The 27,752-nt window shown below is 38.7% G+C and overlaps 1 protein-coding gene across 1 annotated transcript; it reads right to left on the reverse strand.

The window, feature by feature from the left end:
* Positions 1-16,507: 16,507 nt before the first annotated feature.
* On the reverse strand, positions 16,508-18,331 carry LOC123320759. The gene has a single exon (XM_044908169.1). It carries the CDS (start codon positions 18,273-18,275, stop codon positions 16,959-16,961), a length of 1,317 nt encoding a protein of 438 aa, XP_044764104.1. The 5' UTR covers positions 18,276-18,331; the 3' UTR covers positions 16,508-16,958.
* Positions 18,332-27,752: the final 9,421 nt, after the last annotated feature.

Genomic DNA, 27,752 nt, shown 5'->3' on the forward strand with positions numbered 1-27,752 from the left:
GCCTTTGACCAAAACTCGATCATTCGATTTATATCTTCAGTGTCCTATATAACCGCAGACTCCATTCTCTAGCGATAAACTTCGAATGAAAACAAGCCTGGAACAATTGGAACGTTGTAGCTGAAAGCCACTACCACTAGACCGTTTTCTACATAAACTCCCAGTTTGTATGTGATGTGGTTTTTGCTGGCTGTTCTGGAATACTCCGGTGTCCTAGTGTTCCGCATTATGGTGCGGCCGACAGTGATTTCCGGGAAGAAAACGAGTTATGAACTCGGAAGTTGGACCTATTCAAGAATATGGAATAAAAAGAACAACATGAGTTCGAGTGGACTTCCATCGATATATACGTGAAAAGTATGTGAAATATTATTGCCTTGCATGGCAAAAAAAAAGCTTATCAATGATGCGTTGAAAATATTATACAAGAGGTGATTCCTTGTCCGGGAATATTATATACAGGGTGTCCCAAAACTAGTGAATCAAACGTCACACCACGATAGAGTAAACCAAATATTATCGAATGACACCAACATTAGTCCAACGAAAATGTACCGCTTCCAAAATAATCAGGATTTTATTAAAATAACTGAAGTTGCCGATTTCCGAACTATTTTTCCTAATAACAGGGCCAGTTTGTGAAAAAGGATATCGATTTTAAATTATATTGAACTGAGATTATAGTTTCATCTCCCCAAATTGAAATTATTTTAAGTAGTTAATCGATTACCTAAGTAAATGTAAATTAAAACAATTGTTTTTTCTACATGATTTTTATTACTCAGAATAAACCTCCTCTATATTGGTGATAATATAGGATAAAAACGCTATCCCTAATCACAAATTGGCCTTGTGATTGAAAAAATTGTTCGAACATCGGCAACTCTAGGTTAGGTTTTTTCAGAAACGGTACATTTTCGCTCAACTAATGTTGGTGTCATTCGATAGCTTTTGAAATACTCTATCGTGGTGTGACGTTTGATCTACTAGTTTTGGGACACCCTGTATTCATGGTATAAATGAATATTAAGGGAAAATCACTATAAAAAATATACGTCTTTCATACAATTTTTTCTTAAGCTGTTTCTGCTTAGATACAGCACCCTGAAGATGACACTCAAAAAGCAATTTGATTATTTTCTTATAGAAACCAGAAAACATCTAAGAAATGAAATCGTGCAGGCAATAAAAAAAATTTTGGTGGTGTTTTCTTATAATCGTCACAGCTAAAAGTTCGTTTCGAAAGAACCTTTTCTGCTTGTTCAAATTTACCCATTGAAAAAATCAATTTTCGATAGCTTGATTCAATATGAACATATTATAAGGTCTTTTGGTCATCCTTGATGAAAATACCTAACGGTTTTTGAGAAAAAAATATCAACAGATAGGTAGAGTAAGCCGTAAAGGCTGGAAAAACATTTTTTTTATATCAAAAACCACACTATTTATTGACAAGGAATCACCCTTTAATTATTTTCGAAACAATTCACTTACACCCTGTACCTATATCTGTAACACTCTAAGCAAATAGGGGTAATTTGAAAGTTCGAGGCTTGTTTTTGTATTTTTTTTTAAATTTTTATTTGAAAATTTGCATTTGGAATCTTTCACGTTTGAAATTTGCTGCATTGAAGAAATAATACTTGTGATTCGCATTGAATTTTCATTGGTAATAGGAGAAAAACTTAGAAAATTATATTACCTCGAAAAAGTGGATCAATTTCGGGCTCGTTGGAAATCTAACAGGAAATTAATTAATTATTAATCAACAAGGAATACCTTGCTTTGTATTTAATTTTTTTTGTTCATCAAAAATGAAATTAATAGTTTCTCAACCAATAAGAAATGAAGCACATTGATCGAATTTCAATTGTACTTATTTTTTTGGAATAAAATTAAATTTTCTGCAACCCCATCGGTCAGTTCCTAGTTGATAAGGAATAAATGAGAGAACTTTCAAGATTTCATACCCGTCAACGTATATGGGTTTAAATAGAAAAGGTACTTACACTATTAGTTCTCCTAGTTCTACATTATTTATTTGTGTATAATTTCGAAGAGATTATATTCCACTTGATACAACATCATGAGACAACTACCAGCCAACTAACGTAAATTTATTGATATAGATCGAAAATAAAGAGACATATGGCGAACACATAAAACAAAACATGCTTAGATGAATTTCTGAAATATTATATACATGTGATGTATAATTTTCTCCCACTATTAAAATGTTACAGTAGCCTTGGCTCTAATAAAAATCATATCATGACTAATGTTGGGGAAACTCAGTTTATAAGAGAGAAATGTGGACTGTATTGTATTTTCGTTAGAAAAAATGGCAAACGAACGATCTGGCATCAGGAATCTTACCTGTCTGCTGTTCAACGGTGTTAATCCTTTTTGTCTTCCTGAACAATGGCACGTGCACGGCACTTTGCGAAATATTTATCTTCACTAGCGTGTTAGAAGCGAAAAATAGAGCGATTCAAGCGAAAAATAGAGCGATTCTTGGCAGGTTTTTTAGCGAGCGATGTTTTCACTGTTGCGTCTTCTGTTCATCTCTTGCATGTGTTACCCGTCTTGGGTCGAGGAAGGGAGACCCCTGATACCATGTGGCGCGAAAAACTTTTATTTTAAAAATCAACGTTAGTTTCCCAAACATCCTGCCCCGGGAAAATGTTTGCAACATTTTAAGTATAAAAAAAAATTAAATATAATGAACGAATGGGTGGCATTCGTTTGCTGAGCAATTTATACCAAATAACTATAAATAAATACCCAAATAGCAAAATAAGAGAAAAAAAATATATTAGCAATTGTTGCTTGTGCACGAAAATCCCCAATGTTAAATTAATATAAAATTTAATGGAATAGCAAAAAAAATCAGATTATCACTCAACAGGGAGCGGGCAGAGTTTCACTAGTGGTCGTGTCAGAAAACCTGAAATCGTTTTCACTGTGGCGACCCTAGTGACATTGTCATCGCCAGGATGCAATGCTACGATTCGAGCTAGGCTCCACTTCCCAGGAGGTAGATTATCTTCCTTGATCAACACAAGAGAACCGAGGCGAGGCGGAGAAGTGAAGTCTAGCCTCTTGCTTCGCTGCTGTAGGGTATGGAGATATTCGCGTCTCCATCGGCGCCAAAAATCTTGGTGTATGCGCTGTAGTAATTGCCATCATGACAACCGATTCATTGAGCAACTACTAAAATCGGGAGTAGGAACAACAGAAGGTGGCTCCAGGGTAAGAAAATGACCCGGTGTCAACGCATCAATAGAATCGACATCTGAGGAAAGCGGAGTTAACGGGCGTGAATTTAAACTTGATTCTATAAGCGTCAATATAGTGTTGAACTCTTCATAGGATTAAATTTGATCACCTATAACTTTAGTTGAATGAAGCTTTACTGACTTAATTCCTGCTTCTGCCAGTCCATTGAAGTGAGGACCAGAAGGTGGAGAGAAAACGAATTTGATTCGTTCTTGTTCAGCAGCGTCTTTTATCAATTTAAGCTGCTTGCTTGCTCCCACAAAATTCGTCGCGTTATCACAAAATATTGTCGAAACCCGACCTCTTCTGGCGACAAATCGCTGCAAAGCAGCCAAAAAAATTTCTGCAGAAAGATCGCTTGCTAATTCTACATGAACGGCTTTTGTGGCAAGACAAACGAAGACACAAATGTATGCTTTGCACGATTTGACTCCGCGATGACGTGACAAAGTGATTAAAAAAGGACCTCCGAAGTCAACAGCGGAATAGAGGAAAGCTTTGGCTTGAGTGATTCGCGTTTCTGGCAGCGGAGCCATTGGAGGTTGAAATGACTTCGGTCGAATCTTCCAACAATAGACACACTTCGAAATCACAGAATTGATTGCACGTTTACTTGAAAGAATCCAAAATCTCTGAGAAATCAAATATTGTGTTGTTCGTGGTCCAGCATGCAAATATTTTTTGTGATAATGTTCTATAGTCAGCGTAGTGAATCGACTTTGGCGAGGCAGTAGGATCGGAAACTTTGCGTCGTGTCTCAACTGAGCGTTCTCAATTCGACCTCCTACTCTTAAAATTCCTTCTGAATCAAGGAAGGCGTACAATTTTCGAAGCGGCAGCGAAAATTTTTTACTCTCAAATTCACGAAAGAAATGTTTCTGCTGAACATATTTAACTAACATTAGCAGAGCGGTGTACAGTTCAGAATTGGTGAGGTGAGCATAAGCTGTACGTTGACGATCTTTAACATTCGATATGAATCTTAACAAATAAGCAGTGACTCTTAGTAACGTGTCAAAGGATGAAAACCGATTTATTAAGGTTTGCAGAACATGATCATCATCTGACAGAAGAGTTAAAAGGTTCAATGTTCGTTGTTCTTCTACTGGATATGAGAAGGATGAATGCGGAATGAATATCGATATTTCACGTTCTCTTAACAATGAGGGACCCGTGAACCAAATGTTAGCAGACAAAAGTTTAGATGGTAAGAGACCTCGAGATGCCAGGTCAGCAGGGTTATTTTCTGAATTAATGTAAACCCAGGAAGTTTGCGGTATATGAGATTGAATGTATGAAACGCGGTTTGCAACGAATGTCTTCCAACGATTGGGCGTGCCTTTGAGCCAATGGAGAACAATTTGTGAATCAGACCAAGAAACTACCTTCTTTATCGATATGACATCACAAAAAACGTCAACAACAAAGCGCATAAGTTTAGTTAAAAGGACAGCAGCACATAATTCGAGGCGAGGTATCGTGATTTTCTTCAAGGGAGCAATCTTAGACTTTGCGCACACAAAATGCGTAAAAATTCTGTTAGCGCCTAACGCTCGCAAATAGACTACACACGCGTATCCTTTTTCACTGGCATCACAGAAACCGTGAATTTCATAGAAAGCGTCAGGGGGAACGATTCGACGTTCAATTCTTAGTTCAGACAACAATGGTAATTCTAATTTGTACTGTTGCCACGTGCGAACGATATCATCAGTTGGAGTCTCATCCCAACCAAGCTTAGAAATCCACAATTTCTGTATCAAATGCTTGAATAAGAAAATAGTAGGGGCGACAAATCCAAGAGGATCATACACCCTGGCCAATTGAGAGAGCATAATTCGTTTAGAGCAGGAAGACTCGGTTAGAGGCTTGCAAAAGAAATTGAAAGAATCATCTTTAGGACTCCAATTCAATCCCAAAACTTTTAAAGGACATAATTCTTCAGTTTTCTGAAATTCGAGCGGGTTCATTGATAAATATGAGTCTGGTAAATCTTTCAGCAGAGTTAAATTATTGCTGCAAAATTTTCTCAACTGAAATCCTGCTTTTCCCAAAAGCGCAATAAGATCATCGCGTATCATTCGAGCATCTTCAATGGTGGGTGCACCAAAAATAAAATCATCGATATATGAATTGTTAAGAATTAGTTTTGCGGCGTGAGGATGATTGCAATTCTTGTCTTCGGCTAATTTTCGAAGAACTCTTAATGCTAAATAAGGGCTGGATCGTAATCCATATGTTACGGTTTTCAGGCGGAAATCTTGTATTTCATTATTTGGGGCAAAACGAAAAACTATCCTCTGGAAATCACACTGATCAGGATCGACCCAGATCATTCTATACATTTGACGTATATCGCAACAAATTACATATTGAAAAAGACGAAAATTCAGGATCACTTTGCATATATCAGGTTGCAATTTCGGACCTGCCATTAAAAGGTCATTCAATGAACTTTGAGAATTATTAGTTGCCGACCCATCAAAAACAACCCGTAATTTGGTTGATAAACTTTTTGGTTTCAACACGCAATGATGAATTAAATAGTAAGAGTTAGTTTCAATTTCATTAGATGGAACTTCTTCCATGTGATGCGAATCGAGATAATCTTTCATAAATTCCTTATATTGTGCATACAACTGCGGTTGTTTCAATAGCCGGCGTTCAAGCGAATAAAATCTCGAAAGAGCGAAATTTCTCATATTTGAAAACTGTGGTGTGGAATTATTTAAAAATGGAAGTGAGACAATAAATTTTCCGTCACTTGCGCGAGAAATTGTTTTTAAAAAATACTTTTCACATTCAGAGTCTTCAATCCCAGAATTTGCCGTTTCCGGAACAGTTTCAATCTCCCAAAACCTATAAATGTCATTTTCAAATGAGCTGATAAAAAATGAGGAAGTAGAATTCTGTGAGACGCTGTCGAATTTTCCTATTAGAATGTAACCGAAGAGCGTGTTAAGAGCAACTGGTTGATTTGATTTTCCGGTGATACAGCCTGGAAGAATTATCTCCGAGAATACATCTGCTCCAAGTAGCAGGTCTATTGTACCAGGTGAATAAAAGAATGGATCAGCGAGCGATAGATTTTGTATATGTGACCAAGAATCAGTTTTTATTTGACAGCCTGGCAAGTTATCACATATTTTATCAACTATTATAGCGTCAGTGAAAAGTGCATGTTGATTTTGAATATTTTTTGATTTCAAAGAAATTGACACTCTACCTTTAGACAACTTAGTGTTCATAGAACCTAAGCCGCGAACCTCAATATAGTGTAACCAGTCCGGCCCTTGCGGTCGGACCTTTCGAGAACCAGAGCGGTCGAGAGCTTCCAGAATAACCGCGAATCTACCTGAATGTTTCCGGCGCCTATATAAGCCCAGCGGAGGAGCAGGTAGGGAAGGTACAAGTACAGTAACAGTGCAAGCGACTAGTGGAAATAAACAAGAGTGAAAATAAATAGTTAGTTAGTGAGTTATATGTGTATTAAGTGTAAATAAATAATTTTAATAAGTTGGACGTTTTAACCAAGTGAAGAAAACGTTACATTGGTGTCAGGTGTGGGGTTTAACATCGCTCGAATTGAATATTTTTGGTTATTTGAAGTTCATGCCAGTGACCACAAGACTGCAGAACGCGATGGAGACTCAAGCGGTAATGGACTTTTTTTGACAAAGTTTATGACGATGTGAATGGAAAATTGGAAGCAATGGCAGGAATAATTGAACATCATTCCTAATTGATAGATTTCTTGAAAAGAATGTCAAACAGAACGGATATTCTGGCTTCAACACCCTACAGCACAGCGAAAGCGGAAAATGACGGCGAAGGTAGTAGAATGAAGATCAAGCCTCCAACTTTTGATGGAAAAATACCCTGGTCGACATATCAAAAACAGTTTGAAGCTGCTGCGCTGGCGAACAATTGGAACGACAACGAAAAAGCCACGGCATTAATTATAGCTCTACGAGGAGAGGCACTCAACATTCTACAGACGATCCCGGAGAGTCAACAAGCCTGTTACGAAGTTCTTACATCGAAACTTCAGATGAGATACGGCGATGCTCATCTGCAACAAGTATACCATGCACGAATAAAGAACCGAGTGCAGAAAACAGGGGAAAATCTCCAGGAGTTTGAAGCTGATGTGGCGAGATTAGTCAGGCTGGCTTATCCATCTGCTCCAGATAGCTTCCTGGAACAGCTATCAATCCAGACATTCTGGGATGGGATAAAGGATTGTGAAATACAACAAGCCCTGAGACTAGCACGCCCTAGAACCGTAGATGATGCCTTAGCCCAGGCTTTGGAAATCGAAGCAGCGAAGCAAGCGTCGCATAGGGGACACCTTCGTGTAAGACAAGAGTAAGAAACAGATCGATCTGTTGAGGAGGTTGTCAGAGAAAAAGTCCGCAGAATATTGCTTGCTAGGAAAAAGGATACTGTGTGCTGGAACTGCAACAAAAGGAGGCATTTTAAGCAAAATCGTCCAGAATTTGAAAGGGCTACAACTGGAAAAATAAAAGGAGTCGCTGTGGTAGACAATGGCTCGACCAAGACCATTGAGTGTCCCCAGAATTCCAGGCATTGTTCGCGACTGGAAGAAAAGATCGATTTAAGGCGGACCACTACCTGAAGAAATTCAAAGAGCACAAGAGGAAGATAACGACTTGAAAGTAATCCTGAGTTGGAAGAAGAGCGGTAGACGACCTACTTGGGAAGAAGTATCCAGACTGAGTCAGAATATAAAGTCGTATTGGGCACAATGGAAAACGCTGAAGATTGATGGAGGTCTTCTGAAACGTTGTTGGGAAAATGAAGATGGAACTGAGCAGAGACTTCAGTTGATTGTGCCGAAGAGCCGTGTGACAGACATTCTGACCAGACTACATAACGGAACTTCAGGTGGACATTTCGGGATAACCAAGACATTGGAAAACGTCAGGCAGCGATTCTATCGGCCAAATTGTAAGAGGGACGTTAAAGATTGGTGTAGAAGATGCTAGGTTTGCGCTGCTGCTAATGGACCTTATGGTAAGGGAAAAGCACCAATGAAGCAATATAACGTCGGATCTCCCATGGAACGAGTAGCTATCGACATCGCTGGCCCCTTTCCCGAAACAGACCATGGAAACAAGTACATTCTGGTAGCGATGGACTATTTCACGAAATGGGTGGAAGCCTACGGTATTCCTAATCAAGAGGCAACTACGGTAGCAGATAAATTGGTCAGAGAATTCTTCTGCAGATTTGGAATACCTCTAGAGCTGCATTGTGAACAAGGCCGAAATTTTGAATCGAAGTTATTCCAAGAAGTATGCAGCAAATTAGGAATTCACAAAACAAGGACTACACCTCTTCATCCACAATCAGACGGCATGGTGGAACGAATGAATCGGACCATGGGAAAACATCTAGCTAAAGTAGTTTCTGATCACCAGCGGGATTGGGATGAATATTTACATCTATTCACCATGGCATATAGATCTTCGGTTCAAGAATCTACCAAGGAAACTCCATCCAGTATAATGTTCGGCCGAGAAATAAGGCTGCCTTGCGACTTAGAGTTTGGATGTAAGCCTGGAGAAGACGTAGCTGGGGAGGACTACGTTAGTAAATTAAGGAACAAGCTGGATTACATTCATGACAAGGTACGCAATCAAATGCAGCAAGCAAGTGACCGAATGAAAATGCGCTACGACATCAGGGCTATTGAAGGTGGATTCACCACTGGAGATCTGGTGTGGCTACATAATCCACAAAGGAGGAAAGGTTTTTCACCAAAGCTGCAGAGACAGTGGGAGGGACCGTACGAAATAATCAAGAGGATAAATGATGTAGTTTACCGGATAAGGAAGCTCCCCAGAGGAAAACCAAAGGTTGTCCATTTCAACCGATTGGCCCCGTACGCGCAGGACAAAGAAGAGGTACGTCTTGTGGAAGCCCCGATGCAAGGAAGCAGCGATTACCAGAAGTTTATGGATTGTTATGGTGAGACACGTGTTGCACGGTTCGGCGTTACACAGGAAGTACATCAAGATCTCTTTACCGTGTCTGAAGAATACTCTCTCGCTCATTGCGTAGCGGAGGACCTTCGTATGAGCAAAGGAATAGCCAGAGTATTCAGAAATAAATTTGGACGTGAGGAACAACTATTGCGACAGCAGTCAAGAATCGGAAAAGTTTTGAAATTGAAGGCTGAAGGTCGGTTCATTTATTACTTAGTCACAAAGCAACATTCCTATCAGAAGCCAACCTATCAAAATCTATGGACGGCACTGCATAGCTTGAAAGAAGATCTTCAACGCTTTGGAGTTAGGAAATTAGCTGTCCCCAAGCTCGGTTGTGGATTGGACCAGCTGAATTGGCGAGTTGTGCGAAGCATGCTGGAGGTGGTATTCCAGGGGACTGGTATGCGGATCCTGGTGTGCAGTTTCAACCCAAAGCAGGCCAGGGAGCCTGGGAAAACTGTGGAGTGCTACTTCCATCAGAATGGCTACTGTAGGAATGGTGATGAGTGCAAGTTTCGCCACGGTCCTCGGAGGAATTCACTAAATCTGTTCTGGGACAGAACAGGCTTAAGGAGGGGACAGTGTAACCAGTCCGGCCCTTGCGGTCGGACCTTTCGAGAACCAGAGCGGTCGAGAGCTTCCAGAATAACCGCGAATCTACCTGAATGTTTCCGGCGCCTATATAAGCCCAGCGGAGGAGCAGGTAGGGAAGGTACAAGTACAGTAACAGTGCAAGCGACTAGTGGAAATAAACAAGAGTGAAAATAAATAGTTAGTTAGTGAGTTATATGTGTATTAAGTGTAAATAAATAATTTTAATAAGTTGGACGTTTTAATCAAGTGAAGAAAACGTTACAATAGTAAGTAGTTTTACGCAATTGTAATCGTTGAACAGCTTTTTCGGTTATGAAACTGTTCATACTACCGAAATCAATCAAACACCGGAATGATTGGTAATTACCATGTCGATCAAGTACATCAACACATGCAGTAGATAGAAGAACTTGAGAAGATTTCCGTACCAGTCCTGCACCAACGAAAGTTGTGCAGTCTGGCTTCTTAGGCGAAATAATTTGAGTGAGCGAGTCAGCGGGTGCGGTGCTTGAAGTCGAGGCTAATGTGTTGGATGAGCGAGTCTTACTGTCATCATGGAGCAGCGTATGGTGAAATCTAGACTTACATCGTTTACAAGTGTACGAGGATTTACAAGATCTTAGATCATGAGCGGAACTCAGGCAGTTAAAACATAATTTATTGTTTTTGCAAAATGTATAGCGATCAGAAACAGACTTTGCCGCAAAGGCGGGGCAAGTATAGAGTGAGTGATTTGCTTGACATAGTATGCACGTTGCGGAGGGCGATCTATTGACAAAAAGCGAAGTGGTAGAGCGATGCGAAGAATTAGAGCTTGTATGTTGCATAGATTTTTTAATCAGTTTCTCAGTTTTATAATTTGCAGGCGTAGATGAAGCAGCATCTAAAGTTTCGAGTACTAAACAATGTCTTTTTATGAAATCAGTGAGTTCCTGGAATTTTGGTACATCAGTGGATTCATGTTCCATTACAAATCGAGTCAAAGTATGTTTATCCAGACGTTTCAGAAGCATCATTACCAAAATGAAATCCCAATGCTCTGTCGGGAAATTCAGCGTTTTCAAGGCGGCGACGTTTTCAGTAAATTTATCTAATAGGTTTCTGTAGGAAACTGCGGAAGGACTTGTGATCTTTGGAGCGTTTTCTATCTCAGACCAAAGACTTTGTGATTGCAAGCGGCGATTAGAAAACCGGTCAACAATACTGCGATAAGCGATTGAATAATTAGCAGCAGTAAGAGGTAATGTTTTCACCAATGAAAGGGCAGTGCCTTGCAAGGAATTAGTCAGGTAAGTAAACCAGTGGCGGCTCGAGCATATTTATCGTGGGTCGGCAGATATATATATATATATATAGACAATGATTAAGGGGTGTGGGAAATGATTGGTGTTATATTTGTACTCTCTTCTTTATTTCATATGTCTACGTTTCGATCCACATTGGGACCTTCTTCAGGACAACTAAAAAACATGAATATAAATCAGCACATAAATGAAAGACAAACAATAAGGTGACCTACCGAAATACAGAGGTGTTCAAGTTGTTTCTAGAGTTACAGCAATCATAATAATAATACACATTTAACACAGGGTAGACTGTCAGGAGGTGCATATATCCAAATGAATATGATAAATCCTATATAGCCTGCAGCAATGAAATTATAATCGACACAAAGAGGCACATTCGGAAGTTTCTAAACTATAGAGCATCTAAGAGAGGTTAAACGAAGCGGAGCATAGAACCAGGTGGAAACCCGTGAACATAAAACCATGAAATGGCCTCAAGGAATTGTCATATTTTTCATTTATTACATTAATTATTTATAAGATGTTGTTATTGTGTTATTTCTAATTCAATTTATTATATTTATTTATTTATTTTGTTTTTTCATTAAATGTCCCATCATTATCACCATCACATTTCATGTCTGTTCACTCATTCACCCTTATCCAGTCGTCTTCCCCACCTTGAACACCTCTGTATTTCGGTAGGTCACCTTATTGTTTGTCTTTCATTTATGTGCTGATTTATATTCATGTTTTTTAGTTGTCCTGAAGAAGGTCCCAATGTGGATCGAAACGTAGACATATGAAATAAAGAAGAGAGTACAAATATAACACCAATCATTTCCCACACCCCTTAATCATTGTCTGTAATTGTTCGGGAATTAAACCAGTGTGTATATATATATATATATTTTTTTTTTTTCAAATATTTTCTATACCTATGTATTATGCAGGTTTCCACATCACCATGGGGTACTGCACTGGCTGCGTTAGTTTTTCATAGTGGAGTTTCGCCAAAATTTTTGTTTCTGTTTCAATAATCTCTGAAGATTATCCGGAAAATAAAAATGATTGAGAAATAACTATTTTAGCCCTGCATACCACTTGAAAAATAAACATAATTTCGGAACAAATATGAAAATAAGAACCGAAAATACAAATAAAAATACTCTAAAAATGCTTATCCATAAAATAAAATTGAAAAAACGAACAAATGTGCATTCTAACGAAATTGAGATTTGCGAGAAATTAACATCACCTCGAGCGCAAACGATCGGATCGAGATATCCCGAACGATCCATTCTTCGAGTTACCGAAGAGAGGCATTCTAGGGTCGGCAGGGTGGCTGCCTGCCGGACCTATATGTCCTACACCGTGCGAAGTATTGAGCCAACAATATCAACTTTCATCATAGTTTTGGTCTTTATTCTTTGAAAAGGTCTTAAAAAATTGTCGGAATTTCATAACTATTATATATTCAGCACTCACGTTTATAAAAATTAACAAATACATTAAAAATTCGTTTTAAATAACAGCGATCTCTTGTAATTTGTTATGTGAAACTGAAACTATCGGATATTGACGGAAAAAACATTAAATAAGAGGCTTATCTAATTTTAATTGTTATCCGAATGAAATTCCAACAAAAATTATTCAAGTTTGAAGCAATTTGACTCATTGATATTAGCGCTTCTTCGATATGTTTACAATCTAGATCCGGCATGCCGTACTAGAATGAACAGAACGAACGGTCGGTCACTCGGTCGCTAGAGAAGGCATCTGCGGCGCTGTCTTCATAGCTCGATTGGAGATGAGCGTATTTTGTCTACGGACCGAGTAGGATTTAGATTGAAACAGCGTATTTCAAAGAGTTCCATATTCCATTGATATCAGATATCATATACCTAATATTTTTATGAAATTTATTGAGAGCTATGTAATGTTTGGAGAATTTCTAATACATTATTATTTTACACAAGTGAGAATTCACATTTTTGCTGCTCGCGAAATTTTGGGTCGGCATTGCCGACCCTGCCGTCCCTGACGGGCCGCCACTGAAGTAAACTTTTCAATAGGAGTGAGAGCAGCGTTATTATGTACGAGTGCATCAAATTGATCTCGAAAAGATACAAACTCTCTATAATCACCACTGAACTTCATTAGTTCAATTTTTGGTAACCGAGCGTTTCCTTGTGCGGAAGATGAAACAAACATAGTGCTAGAATGACTTGGTCCCGATGGTGAAGGTATATTTACTTCAAATAAATCGGTGAAAACAGTTTTAACGGCATAATAGTCAGCGAGAAAACTTTCACGTATTGTATTTTCCAATTCAACGTCGGATTCAGGATCAGTTAGGAGCACCGATATAACACTATTATGATGTTTCAAGAATTCCTCGTGAATTGTTTCGATATCTTGATAGCGGACTTTAAATAAAGTATGTTGACTTTTATCCACTTTAGCCTTCTGTGCAAGAGTATTAAGCGAAGTCATGTCATTAATGCAAATATTTTGATGCGTTTTAAACTTCTCCAATTTATCCATTTCGCGAAAGAAATTGACAACAAGAAGGTAAACAAATCCGGAACAGAAACAGCTGATCGACTGAAGATTCAACGACCCTGTGCGAATGTGCGGACACGCTGATGCGAAAATGTGAGGAGTGGGGCGAGCGAATCAATTGTAACGATTTCCCTTGGAGGCGACGAATTTTCAATGGCGGACGATGTTCTTAAGCAGTTTCAATAATTAATTTCAAAAATTAATTATATCAATCTCATAACACTCAGCAGCATGAAACAAGTATGAAAATGATTTATTTTTCGGGAACTAATAGAATATATGATTGCCCCTAGCGTAAAGCAATAAATAAAGATTTTCGTGCACAGCGATTGCTCTGAAAATGACAAAAAAATCTTTTTCGTCCGTGAACAATAAAATTTAACTATTCGAATCCGGCTCGTTAGGATCAAAATGTTGGGGAAACTCAGTTTATAAGAGAGAAATGTGGACTGTATTGTATTTTCGTTAGAAAAAATGGCAAACGAACGATCTGGCATCAGGAATCTTACCTGTCTGCTGTTCAACGGTGTTAATCCTTTTTGTCTTCCTGAACAATGGCACGTGCACGGTACTTTGCGGAATATTTATCTTCACTAGCGTGTTAGAAGCGAAAAATAGAGCGATTCAAGCGAAAAATAAAGCGATTCTTGGCAGGATTTTTAGCGAGCGATGTTTTCACTGTTGCGTCTTCTGTTCATCTCTTGCATGTGTTACCCGTCTTGGGTCGAGGAAGGGAGACCCCTGATACCATGTGGCGCGAAAAACTTTTATTTTAAAAATCAACGTTAGTTTCCCAAACAACTAAGTTATTTCAAAATTCTTGTTTGATCGAATAGCCTAAATCGGGAATTGAGCTGGTGACTTGTTTCAAAGAATCCCTTTTCGATGGTCAATTGCTGTAAATTATTTTTATTGTATTGTTTATAATTTGCAGCTTTTTGTCAGAGTACCTAAAGGGTCATCATCTGAAATAACGAAACAATAGTGATTTATTATAGCTTTCTTCATCATGCAAATCTCATTGGAATTTTGTTTCACCAAAAGAATTGAAGATTCTTGACGATGATTAGCAATGATGTCTTTCCGGCTCCCATGGAAGGTCTTCTCAATTTTCAATTCAATAATTTATCTGGTTTCTGAGGAAATATTTGAAATTTGATTTTCAGGAGTCATATTCAGAGGGTTATGTCTGTATTGTTTACATTCAAATCTTAACTTATATGTACCATGCGCATATACATTCCGTACTGTCCACGAATATAGGGGCCGTACCAGTACCACACAGCGTCATTCTAGAATAAGAAGTCTATTCACTCACATCATTCATGTAACCAAATCCAACGAATATAGATATAAGGTTATTCAGTGTTTTTTATTCAACTCAATTCACAAGTAGATCGAGTGAAAAATATCACAACATCGAACATGGTCGCTTCGAGCCCGATATGAACCAAGCGATATCAAACTCAAACAACAACTCAGGTCCTTCAAATCAAACAAATCATACATCATTCAAGAAACCATTTCCAGTGCGAATTAGTGTTTCCAAATCAGCTGATCCAGTTTTGTGAACCTGCAGACAACACGGTACCCACAACAAGACAGCAGCGTTCCCATCAACAAGACAGCAGCGTTCTCATCAACAGAGTTATTCAACCGACGAAAGCATTCTCAAAACTCGAAGTGTTTACCAAGAAATCTCAAGTAAGCCTTCCTTCTTTCATCTCCGAATTCCTTGATTCATTCTGAATTGCTTATTATTACATGTTATAGATTCTCATTTGTCAAAATGTCTGAAGAACAAATCAAAACCTTACATTTCAAACGAGGTAGTATCAAAGCACAAATCACGCGTTTTTCAAAATTTTTAGTAACCATAACAGATGGTAGTAATTTAGAAGAGCTAAATACACGTTTAGAAAAAATAGAACCGCTTTGGAATCATTTAAATGATATTCAAACTGAATTAGAGTTCATTGATAAAAATACGACAACTGAAGATCATCTTTCTGAAAGAACGGAACTTGAAAATTCTTATTTCAAAGCTATTGGCCAAGCAAAGAAGTTGATAAAACAATTTACACCTGTTGATATAAACTCTTCTTTCAGCACCCACACTTTCCAAAATAATTCCAATAGTTCGATAATTCAAAATACAAATTCAAAGTTACCAAAATTAAATTTACCTGAATTCCATGGAGCATATGAAAAGTGGCTTCAATTCTCTGATTCATACAAAGCAATGATTCATAACTGCCAATCTATCAATAAAATTCAAAAGTTTTGGTATTTGAAATCTTGTATAAAAGGTGAAGCTGCAAATGTTCTGACAGCTTTGGAAGTATCTGAAGCAAATTACGATAAAGCGTGGGATCTCCTCTGCGAACGTTATCAAAACAAACGAGTCATTTTTCAAACTCATTTAAATGCCATAACTGATCTTCAGAATGTGCAAAAAGAGTCTCATATTTTACTCAGGAATATAATTGATACTGTCAATCAGCATCTCAGAAGCCTTGAATCTTTAGGATTACCTGTAGACAAATGGGACACCATCATTATTCACTTAGTTTCAGCCAAACTAGATGTAACCACTAAACTTGAATGGGAAGAACATGCATTAAATATTAAATCAGATTTACCTACATTCAAAGAATTCACTTCATTTCTAAATCAAAGATGTCAATTGCTAGAGGGTTTACACTCTGTTAAGAATTCGAAATGGACTGTATGAAAGAAATTTAATTGACTGAAAAAGAATATTCGAAAAGTGAAAAATGAAATAAAAAAAGATTCTGAAAAATTGAAACTTATTTCGAAAACGGTTCGGGTCTGTGAAAAGTACGTCACCTTACCTTGAAACTCTCCTTTTATTGGGGAAACTTCGAAAATTCTTGTGTACACTTTCACTTGAGAAGACTTGGTGAAAAAAAACATCTTCAACAGACATATGCCCGAAAATATCAATCCGCGCGTGACCGAATTCAGCACTTGACTCAGCATATACAGGGTGGTGCAGTAACATAACCGCCCACCTAAATAGGTTATATTTACATACTAAAGAAAACACCGAGGAGAAAAAAAAACCATATTTTAAGTTTATAATAATAAATTACCCGAAAAAAAAAATGCGTTACCATCTTTAAATAACTCGAACTCCTAATGGACCGAGAAAAAAAAAACAAAATAAGAAAAAATATCGATCATAAATCTATGCCCATTACTGAGGTAATGGACACAATTTCACCACTGGTCTTTGCAAAGTGCCATTATTAGTTCGAAGAGTACAAACTCTAACTCTACCGTCCTCACCACTATGTAAATTTTCTATTCTCCCAAGACGCCAACGTAAGGGAGGCAATTGCTCGTCTTTTATGAGAACGAGCATACCCGGAGAAAGCACAGTAGTACTATCATTATACCACCGTTTGCGTTGCTGTAGTGTGTTGAGATATTGCTTGTGCCAACGTTTCCAGAAATCTCTATGAAGACGAGAAAGGAGTTGCCACCGAGAAAGTCGATTCAAAGGAATTTCCGATAAATCAGGTTCAGGAAAAGTTGATAGGGGGGCTAGGGTTAAGAAATGTCCAGGAGTAAGTGCTGAAACATCATTTGGGTCAGAGCTCATTGGGCAAAGAGGGCGAGAGTTAAGTATAGCCTCTATTTGAACCAGAACAGTGTAAAACTCTTCAAATGTTAATTTTTGTTCACCGATGACTTTATAAAGATGTGACTTCACCGATTTGATGCCCGACTCCCACAACCCACCAAAATGTGGAGCTGAGGGTGGATTGAAGCCCCATTCAATTCTTTCCTCTTCACTTGCTTCCTTCATATATTGAGAAAGTTCACGGGAGGCTCCTTTGAAATTTGTGCCACAGTCGCTGAAAATTTTATTGCAACGACCTCGACGACTTATGAATCTTCGTAACGCTGCCAGAAAGGCTGACGAAGATAGGTCAGAGACGAGCTCTAAATGGAGTGCTTTGGTAGCAAAACACACAAAAAGACATACGTAGGATTTATGTGATCTGACACCCTTTGATCTGGAAGGGGTGGTGAAAAACGGTCCTCCAAAATCCACACCTACGCATTGGAATGGTTTGACAGATGTCACACGAACAGGAGGAAGATTTCTCATTAAGGGTTGGATTGATTTAGGATTGTTTCTGAAGCATGTGCAACACTTCGAAACAACTCGATGAATCGCCCGCCTTGCAGACAATATCCAAACAAATTGGGATAATATGAATTGAAGCGTTTGAGCTCCTGGATGTAGATGAACTCGGTGATAGCACTCAATGATTAGATCAGTAAGACGATGATTACAAGGAAGTAATGCTGGATATTTATGATCATAGGATAGACCGGAATATGACAATCTACCCCCAACTCTCAGAATTCCCTGTTCATCAATAAAGGGATTCAACTTCCGAAGATGCTTGACAAGAGGTTTCTTCCTCCTAATATTATCAATATCTTCGCTGAAAACAGAATATTGTACATGTTTCACCAGTTGGAAAAACGAACTTCTCATTTCAAGAGCTGACAACCGCCCCAGTTGTCTGGAATTAGAATGCCGCGAATTATGAATAAAACACATAATAAATCCAAGAATATATTGAATTTTGAAAAGAGATGAATACCTTTCAATTAATTGGTCGATTATTCCAGATGAAATGCATGAAACAAATGTCATAACTCGCTGCTCCTCCGCAGCTAACGAATCAATAACGCGATCGTTATCCAATTTTCTAGGAAAATTTCCATTTTCCTGTAGCCAACTCGGTCCCGCCCACCATAGAGAGCACCCTTTAAGTTCTTTCGGTGTCAGACCACGAGTCGCGCAGTCAGCGGGATTATGTTCAGATGCTACATGAAACCAGTGCTCGGGTGAAACTAGTTCTTGAATTTTAGCGGTTCTATTACTAACAAAAGACTTCCACCGATGAGGTGAGGACTTTATCCATGTGAGTGCCACGGTTGAATCTGTCCAAGCGAACACTTCATCGAAAGTAATTATGCCACTATAAACATTTAGAACGTATGAAATTAATTTGGACAAGAGCAAAGCTCCACAAAGCTCTAATCTCGGGAGAGAAATTCTTTTTATCGGTGCAACCTTCGATTTTGCACAAATGAAAGAAGTGGTTATGGACTCATCAGAGGCCATAGTTCGACAATAAACAATTGCAGCATAGCCCCTTTCACTGCTATCTGCAAATCCATGTAATTCACATTTTACATAAGGTGATATAACAATACAACGCGGTACATTTATATCAGTTAAATTTGACAATTCAGACCTGCATATACTCCATTTTCTCTCAACAACCTCAGGAACTTGGTCATCCCAACCTAGGCCTAACGTCCACAGGTATTGAATCAAATATTTCACCAAGAAGGTGAAAGGTGAAAGAAATCCTAAGGGGTCAAAAATGCTAGAAATATCCGACAAGATAGTACGTTTAGTACATGGTTTCAACTCCATTTTGACACAGTAAGAGAAAGAATCTGTAGATGGGTGCCATTGCAGACCCAAGACTTTCAATGCTGAATCAGAGTTGAAATCGAGATGGGATTGATGCTGATATTCTGGTGGAATATCACTCAATAACGCAGGAGAATTGCTACTCCACTTTCGCAATTCGAAACCTCCCTTCTTCAGTAGAGAAATGAGCTCTCTTTGAATTTCAAGAGCTTCCAGAACATCCTGAGCTCCGGACAAGATATCATCCACATAAACTTCCGAAGTCAGTACCTTGACAGCCTTAGGAAAATGTTTCTGTTCATCCTGTGCTAATTGTAGTAGAGTTCGTAGAGCTAGGAAAGGTGCTGAAGCAATCCCATAGGTGACAGTATTCAATTGATATACCTTGACAGTTTCTGATGGTGAGAACCTCCAGAAAATTCGTTGAAAACGTCGATGCTCCGGCTTAATCAGAATTTGTCGATACATCTGCTTGATATCCGCTGAAAAAACAATTTTATGGATGCGAAATTGAAGCAAGAGAGCAATGATATCTTCTTGTAACCGTGGGCCAACAAGAAGATGATCATTCAAAGAGTTGAATCCCGGAACCTTAGCTGAGGCATCGAAAACAACCCTTAACTTTGTGGAAACACTTTCAGGTTTCACAACACAATGATGGGGTATATAATAACAACAAGCATTTTGACCAACATCTTCAGTGGAAACCAATGACATATGACCACTGGTTTCATAGTCCTTCATGAAATCACGATAACTTTCATAAAGTGTTTTCGACCGTGAAAGACGACGTTCCAATGCATGGAAACGACGTAATGCCAATGAATATGAATCCCCAAAAACAAGAGGAGTAGATTCTTTAAAAGGCAAAGTCACCATGTACCTACCCGATGAATCACGTGAATAACTCTCCAAAAATATTTTTTCACACAATTGATCCTCATGTGACATCACCTGAATTTGGGGTATTTCCTCTATTTCCCAAAATTTTTTGAGGGTTGAATCTAGGTCGGAATTCAAACCGACATGAAATGAATTGAAACTCACACAAGGAGAAGATTTCACTCTTCCCATTATAACCCAGCCGAAAATGGTCTCTATTGCAGATGGCTCTGTAGTAGAACCCTTTAGAGTACCTCCTTTCAAAATCAGAGGAAACAAGTCAGCTCCAAGTAGTAAGTCTATAGGTCCAGGAGTGTTGAATTTCGGATCCGCTAATTTTAAATTAGACAGAGTACTCCAATTATCGTTCGAGGGAAGATGCAAATTAGGCATTTCCGAGCATATTTTGGGTAGAACTATAGCATCGAAAGTGAAAGAGGGATTCACTTGTCCTGAAGGCCTCATAGTGCACATTACACTTCGATTTGAGGATGAAACGTTTCCTCCAACACCGAACAGTGAACAATTTGTATAACAATTCTTAAGACCTAATCTATTTGAACAACTTCGTGTTATGATATTGGCCTGAGAACCAGCATCTAAAAGAACTCTTACATGTTGAAAATTTCCAAAACCATCTTGTATTTCAACTATAGCAGTAGCGAGAATAACTGTAGAAGGTGATGAATTTACATTTGCAAGTACTTGAGCTGAGCTGGATGAAATGTCGGATGGAGATTCTAAGGAACGCGGTTTATTAGATAAATGGATCAACGAATGGTGCTTGCCATTGCATGAGCGACAAGAAGATTTAGAAGAGCAAGAAGAAATTGTATGGCCAGAATGAAGGCAATTGAAACACCAGTTGCTTTGTTTAACTATTTCATATCTCTCTGAAGGAGATTTATTGAGAAACGAAGGACATTTGTAAATTGAGTGTTCCAACCTGCAGAAATTACATGATATTTTGCTAGCATGAGTTGCGGAAACTTCAGTGCGAGAAAGAAATGTAGAACTCTTCTTATGAGTATGAGAAGCTTGTGGTTTAGGTTGAGGATTCGGTTTTTGCGGAATGGAAAAACTGACTGATTCTAACGCTATACACTGATTTAGCAAAAAATGTTGCAAGGTTTTAAATGAAGGAATCTCTGTGGAACATTGATTCAATTCAAAACGTTTTATCGTTGAAGAATCTAACTTCTGAATCATTATGTGAAAAAGTACGAAATCCCAATTATTCGTTGGAAGATTTAATAATTTTAGCGCTGATAAATTTTCTGAAAACACCTCGAGCAATCGTCTCAACCCACCAGCCGATTCACCCTGAAGTTTAGGTGTATTCACGATTTCTTGCCAACACGAGTTAGCTAGAAGTCGAACATTTTGATATCGTTCAGTTAACGTCTTGAAAGCTGGCTCGTAATTTCGAGCGATCAAAGGAAAACCTTTCACAATACTTAAAGGCTGCGTAGATAACGAACTAATAAGATATTGAAACTTTTCGATATCGGACAAACTAGAATTGTTGTGGATGAGGCTAGTAAACATGTCGTAAAATGTAGGCCAACTTTTATAACTTCCATCAAAGGTTGGTAGCGAAATTTTTGGAAGTTTAACATTCGATGAATGAGCGGTCTGAACGTAAGAAGATGACTGCAAAACCGGAAATAATCTATCATGAATTGTTCTTATAGTGAAATAATTGTCTTCGAAACTACTTCTTACTTGTTTTTCGATTTCGAAATCAGGATTTTCAGTTGTCGCTAACATGGCAATGATCGACTTATGAATATCCTGAAATTCTTGATATATTTCATCTAAAGTGTCACAACGTAATTTAAATCTTGTATATAAGCTTTGATCATCAACTGCAGATTGAGCTAAATTCAAAATTTCTTCAATGTTGTCAATATGCAGCTGACGTAGAGCTCTATTTTGCTTAAGTTTAGCCACACTCATTTTGATATTAACAAGAGAGGCACTGTGCAAAAATCGTGAAGAAATACCAAAGAATCACTTTTAATATCAATCGATATTTTATTCTCAAAATTGTGTTTCAACGCAAGAAAGAAAATTGAAACAGAAATAATGTATTTACTTTCAATTTTCGACGAAAAGAGCTGAAAGGAAAAATGAGTAAAATTATCAAGATTAATTATTTTTATCTTGCGGATTGAAAGAAAATAAATATGTGAACTCGAAGACTGAATTAGATTCAAAACATCGGTGGATGTTCTTATCTCATCACCAGATGTTCCGTGCAACTGAATGCAATGAAAATACAAAATTATGAAATTTCTAAGGAATTTTGAAAGTTAAATGCTGAATCAACTACGAAAATCCGGCCCGAAGGACCAAAATGTTAAGAATTCGAAATGGACTGTATGAAAGAAATTTAATTGACTGAAAAAGAATATTCGAAAAGTGAAAAATGAAATAAAAAAAGATTCTGAAAAATTGAAACTTATTTCGAAAACGGTTCGGGTCTGTGAAAAGTACGTCACCTTACCTTGAAACTCTCCTTTTATTGGGGAAACTTCGAAAATTCTTGTGTACACTTTCACTTGAGAAGACTTGGTGAAAAAAAACATCTTCAACAGACATATGCCCGAAAATATCAATCCGCGCGTGACCGAATTCAGCACTTGACTCAGCATATACAGGGTGGTGCAGTAACACACTCAAACAAAAAAGTCTTTAATTCAACACCAAGACATCCAGCTAAAAGAAATTTTCACGATTCAAGTGTTGCACATGTTGCTACCACAAATCCAGTATGCATTTTTTGCAAAAAGGATCACTATTCACATGTGAAAATTTTCTTAAACTCAGTGTACCAAAACGTATAAGTGAAGTCAGAAAACTCAATGCATGCAATAACTGTCTACGTAAGGGACACTCATCAAGGGATTGTAAAAATCAACATTCTTGCAAAAAATGTTCTCTGCGACACAATACTTTATTACATTTAGTTAAGGAAAAATCTTCTACAGAAACCAACTCAACGCATCCACAAAAAAATGAAACTAGTAGTTCAAAATCTATTTCTAATATTTCACAATCAACTCTCACTGCTTGCTCTGCGGAATATACGCACAATGATTCATATGTTATGCTTCCTACAGCAATCTTACTTATTTTTGATAAATACGGAAATACTCATAAATGTCGAGCTATTCTCGATAACTGCTCTCAGTCAAATTTCATTACTGAAAAATTATTCAAAATGTTACAACTCCCTACATCAAAAGTCACTCATTCAGTTGAAGGTTTCGGTTCAAACATAACATCCGTACTCAACAAAACATGGGCTACTTTAAAGTCGAAAACAAATTCTTATATTCTAAAGGATGTACCTTTTTTGATATCCGATAAAATAACAAGGGATTTACCCGCTATTTCATTCAACATCAATAATCTCAAAATTCCATCTAATATTGTTTTGGCAGATGAAGCATTCAATGAAACCGGTCCAATTGATTTACTTATTGGAGCTTCTATTTTTTGGGATTTAATTTCTATTGGACGCATAAATTTGCCAGGTCATCAAGCGATTCTACAAAAAACAAAAGTTGGTTGGATATTTTCCGGTCCTCTATCGATATCACATGCAACCACTTCAAGTTCAATTTGCAATATAACATTACAAAATGATAATATTCATGATTTGCTAGAGCGCTTTTGGAAAATTGAAGAATATCCAATACAAACTCAATATTCCCCAGAGGAAGAAGAATGCGAGAAACATTTTCTAGAAACCACGTTTCGTGATGAAACGGGCAGATTTATTGTCAGTTTGCCTACAAAGGAAAGCATAAACCAGCTTGGTGAATCTTTCGACGTCGCACTCAAACGATTCTATGCCGTTGAGAAAAAACTTTCAAAAAATCCTGAATTGAAGGAACAATATGTTGTAACGAGAGGGTAGTTTTCGAACCTACCCCCTCATTTTAGAATCATTATTTTAGTTTTCATTTTTAAATAATTTTATTTTGAATTAATTTTCCGAGAAATCTTTTCGAATTTCCAATTCAGGATTCCGACATCGTTCGGAATTGTAAACATACCGCACCGTTTTTATTCCGTTTTTATTTCCTAAAAACGATGTCGCACCGTATAAAACATCCTGAATTGGAAGATAACCGAGTTTTTTGTTCGCTAGCACAGATAAGTCGAAATTAAGACGTTTTCATCGACGCAAAATTACCGAATTTCGACTGTCGGGCACATCTGATTTCCGCACCCCCCCTGTGGGTATAAAATCAGATGTTCCCCCGCAGGCCACTTCACTTACGATTTTCACTTACATTCGACTTACGCTTGATTTGCTGTTTCATTAGTCGCCTTACCTTCCGCCGTTGAATTTTATTAGAAGATTTCTTTTGAGTTTTGGGTTTCACCGTTCAGAATATAAATCTTTAGTTTTTTTTTTCTCTCTCTCTGTAATTATTGTGCACCATATTGGGTGATTTTGAAATTGACGAGTGCAAGTGGCCAAGCCAAAGGTAAGACGACACGCCGTTATTTTCTTTTATATTGGAACTTCAGCCTCCCTTCATCCCTTCCTACCCCGGTTTCAGCTCCACTCCTACTGTTAAAGCACCCCGCTGGCGTGGATACTCAGGGGGCGCGGAGACACTTTGGAGTGGCAGAAAACCTTCCTCTATCCCTTCCTACCCCGGGTTAAGTTCCACCCCTATTGCTAAAGCACCCCGCTGGCGTGGATACTCATGGGGTGCGGAGGCACTCTGGAGTGGCTAACCCTCTTTCCTTCCCCGTTGTTTCGACGCTCACTTCAGTTGCTATCGAAGAACCCCGCTGGCGTGGACACTCAGGGGGCGAAGAGCGCAACTAGGGGTGAGCTGTTGTGAATCTGTGCCGTCGTTCATCCCCACGCCTGGCTGAAGACCCGATATCTGTCCGTCAAGTGTACGTCTCAGGTTCTGGCTGGCGAACAAGTCCGTTAACCCCCGTATAACGATTGAGATCGGATCCCGTGCTATTCCGTCCGTCTTGTCCGTCTTTCGAATCACTGTAAAATTTAGTAGTAGTGCCATTTGTGTTCCCCTTTTCGACGAATAAAAGTTGTATACGTTGATTCTGCCTATCATTGTGCGTCGCTAACACCCTAGACACCAGGGAGCCCTGTCTCCGGCTAGCAGCTGCCAGGGTAGGTTTGCTATTCTCCCTTAAAGAATAGCTGGCGCTCGAGTCCGCCGAGGAAAACCCCGTTACAAAAATGGCGCCCGAGCAGGGACCGTTCAGAATCTACCAGGAAACAACTGAGGTGAGAGACATTAACCGGACAGTGAGTGAATTCCCGAAACGGTGAGTAAAACCTCAGAACAGTGAGTAACTATTCCTTGAACGGAAAACCGTGAAAAATAAACTTGAACTGTGTTTTATTCCCTGCCACTCCATATTGAACTGTTATACTGTGAATTGAATTGGACTATATTTTGGAAATTTTTCCTACTGTTGAACCCCGTTGAAAATAATTTGTGATTATTCTTTTTGCCGATTACTGTATTGAGTTGTTGAAATCTGAACTGTTATTCCGCCGTTATATCAGTGAAAATTATTTCCGATTTCTAATTGCATATTTCTGATTTATTGAATTGAACTGTTTTAATTTCACATTTAAGGTGAGTGAATTTCCGGACTTTGAAAAATTGAAAATTTATTGTCGCAATTGGTAAAATTTAATAGGTGTGATTTACCTATCGGTTCAATAGGGAATCACCTATTACCTATTGATAACCTATCTACCTGTTTGCTATTTCTTTTGACCTGTACTGTGGAAACTTACCGATTATTTCTGATTTTTCTGAAAACTGAAAGTCAATTATTGTGATTTATTTTCTGGCTATTGAACTTGAAAGACTGTTTGGAGTTTAACCTGTGCGTTTTGGTGCTATTCGAATTTCAGGAAATTTTTTCGGACTATACGAGGTGACTTGCGATTGTGTGCGGCATTTCTCGAATATTTTCGGACTTTAGTGGGACTGATTGAAATTTTTTTCGAGTAACGTTGGACTTTAAAAATTTTTGAAATTTTTTCTTCTGATACACCGGTACTTAGACTTAACTTTTGTTCGGGTTGCACTGATACCCACTTCGAACTTAAGTGAATACGATTAACTTACCGGGTTGGACTTAGAACTTAAACGGATTGTGAAAGACATACCGAGTGTGAGATATTGGTGCGTTCTGAATCGGACTTAGTTAAATATAATATGTCGAACATGGATGTGAACCGGTTACTCAGTGATGAACTTACATTCGAATTACAACTGAGAGGACAATCGATACCCGGTACTGTGATGACTAAACGGAGTCTGCTACGACAAGTGCTTCAGTCTAATGAACCTCTACTACCCCCAACATCATTGAATCCCGCCTCCGAGATTGAGATCTGTCAAAATAAACTAACCGATTTGGTGGAATCCTTTCAGAACTTCAATCATAGTAATGCGGCTCACGAATTTTCGCGAATTTACACCAGATTAATACACATTCAAGGCAGGCTGAACTTTATTGTCACCACAGACACAACACAGTTACAATTGATTGAGCAAATGAAGGCGACTACAGATAAGGCGTTGGAGACACTGGAGGAGCTACGTAGGAAGAGTAATGCTGAACAGCCGCAGACATCCAACCGAGATCACAGGTCTCTTTTGGATGAGGAGGTGCCCAGTTCACCTGGGATGTCGCCGATCCAACCGGAGAGGTTATCAAAGGTTGAGACATCACTTATCGACTTAGGAGATGGTGTCGATCCTCCTGCTGTAGTTAATGTCTCACGTACCGGTACACCTGTAAGAAATCCAACATTAGAACGGGTCATGAATGAGACAAGGCAGACATGTAGAGCATTACTACAACAATTACCAGCGATACCTCTCACACAGTCACAGGACTGTGGGACAACAACACCTGAGGGTCCGACACAAAGTAGATGGGTTAATTCCACACGAAGGGTATCTTTTCCACACTGCACCGTGGATAAGTTCTGACACCTGCCAGGTCGGAACCGGAGTCTCGATCAACAGTACCAACTGTTCCGGTACACAAATGGAACATCTCCTTTGATGGCACTGGTAGTGTAACCGGATTTCTTGAAGAGGTGGAGAGGCTGGCTGAATCTCGTAAAGTGTCCCTGGAACAAGTTTTCGAATCAGTGTATGAGTTACTACGCAAGGATGCGAGGGATTGGTTCATTCCCCGGAGAGGTACTTTCGAGGACTGGGAGGATTTTAGCAACCAACTGAAAGAAGCATTTCTGCCAGTTAACTACGAGGAGAATCTGTTGGAGGAAATAAAAAGGCGAACACAAGGCCCGGAAGAAAAGTTGCTTCTATATGTTACCCGGATGCAGAACTTATTCCAGAAACTCACCTATGCAAAACCATCCGAGGTGGAACAGATCCGGCTTATCCGACAGAGGTTGATCCCGCCCTTACAGCAAGCCTTGGCCTTCCAGGAGACCAAGACTTATGATGAACTTCTCCGTAAGGGAAAAGTTTTTGAACTGGTCCAGTGGCAGATGAGCCAGTACACCCGGCCACCCTCCAAACCAGGTTTTGTGGAGGAACCTCACCTGACATACAGTCCCCGTCAACTGAACCGATATCAAGC

This window comes from Coccinella septempunctata, chromosome 9 (assembly GCF_907165205.1).
Source record: "Coccinella septempunctata chromosome 9, icCocSept1.1, whole genome shotgun sequence".
NCBI classification, from domain to species: domain Eukaryota; kingdom Metazoa; phylum Arthropoda; class Insecta; order Coleoptera; family Coccinellidae; genus Coccinella; species Coccinella septempunctata.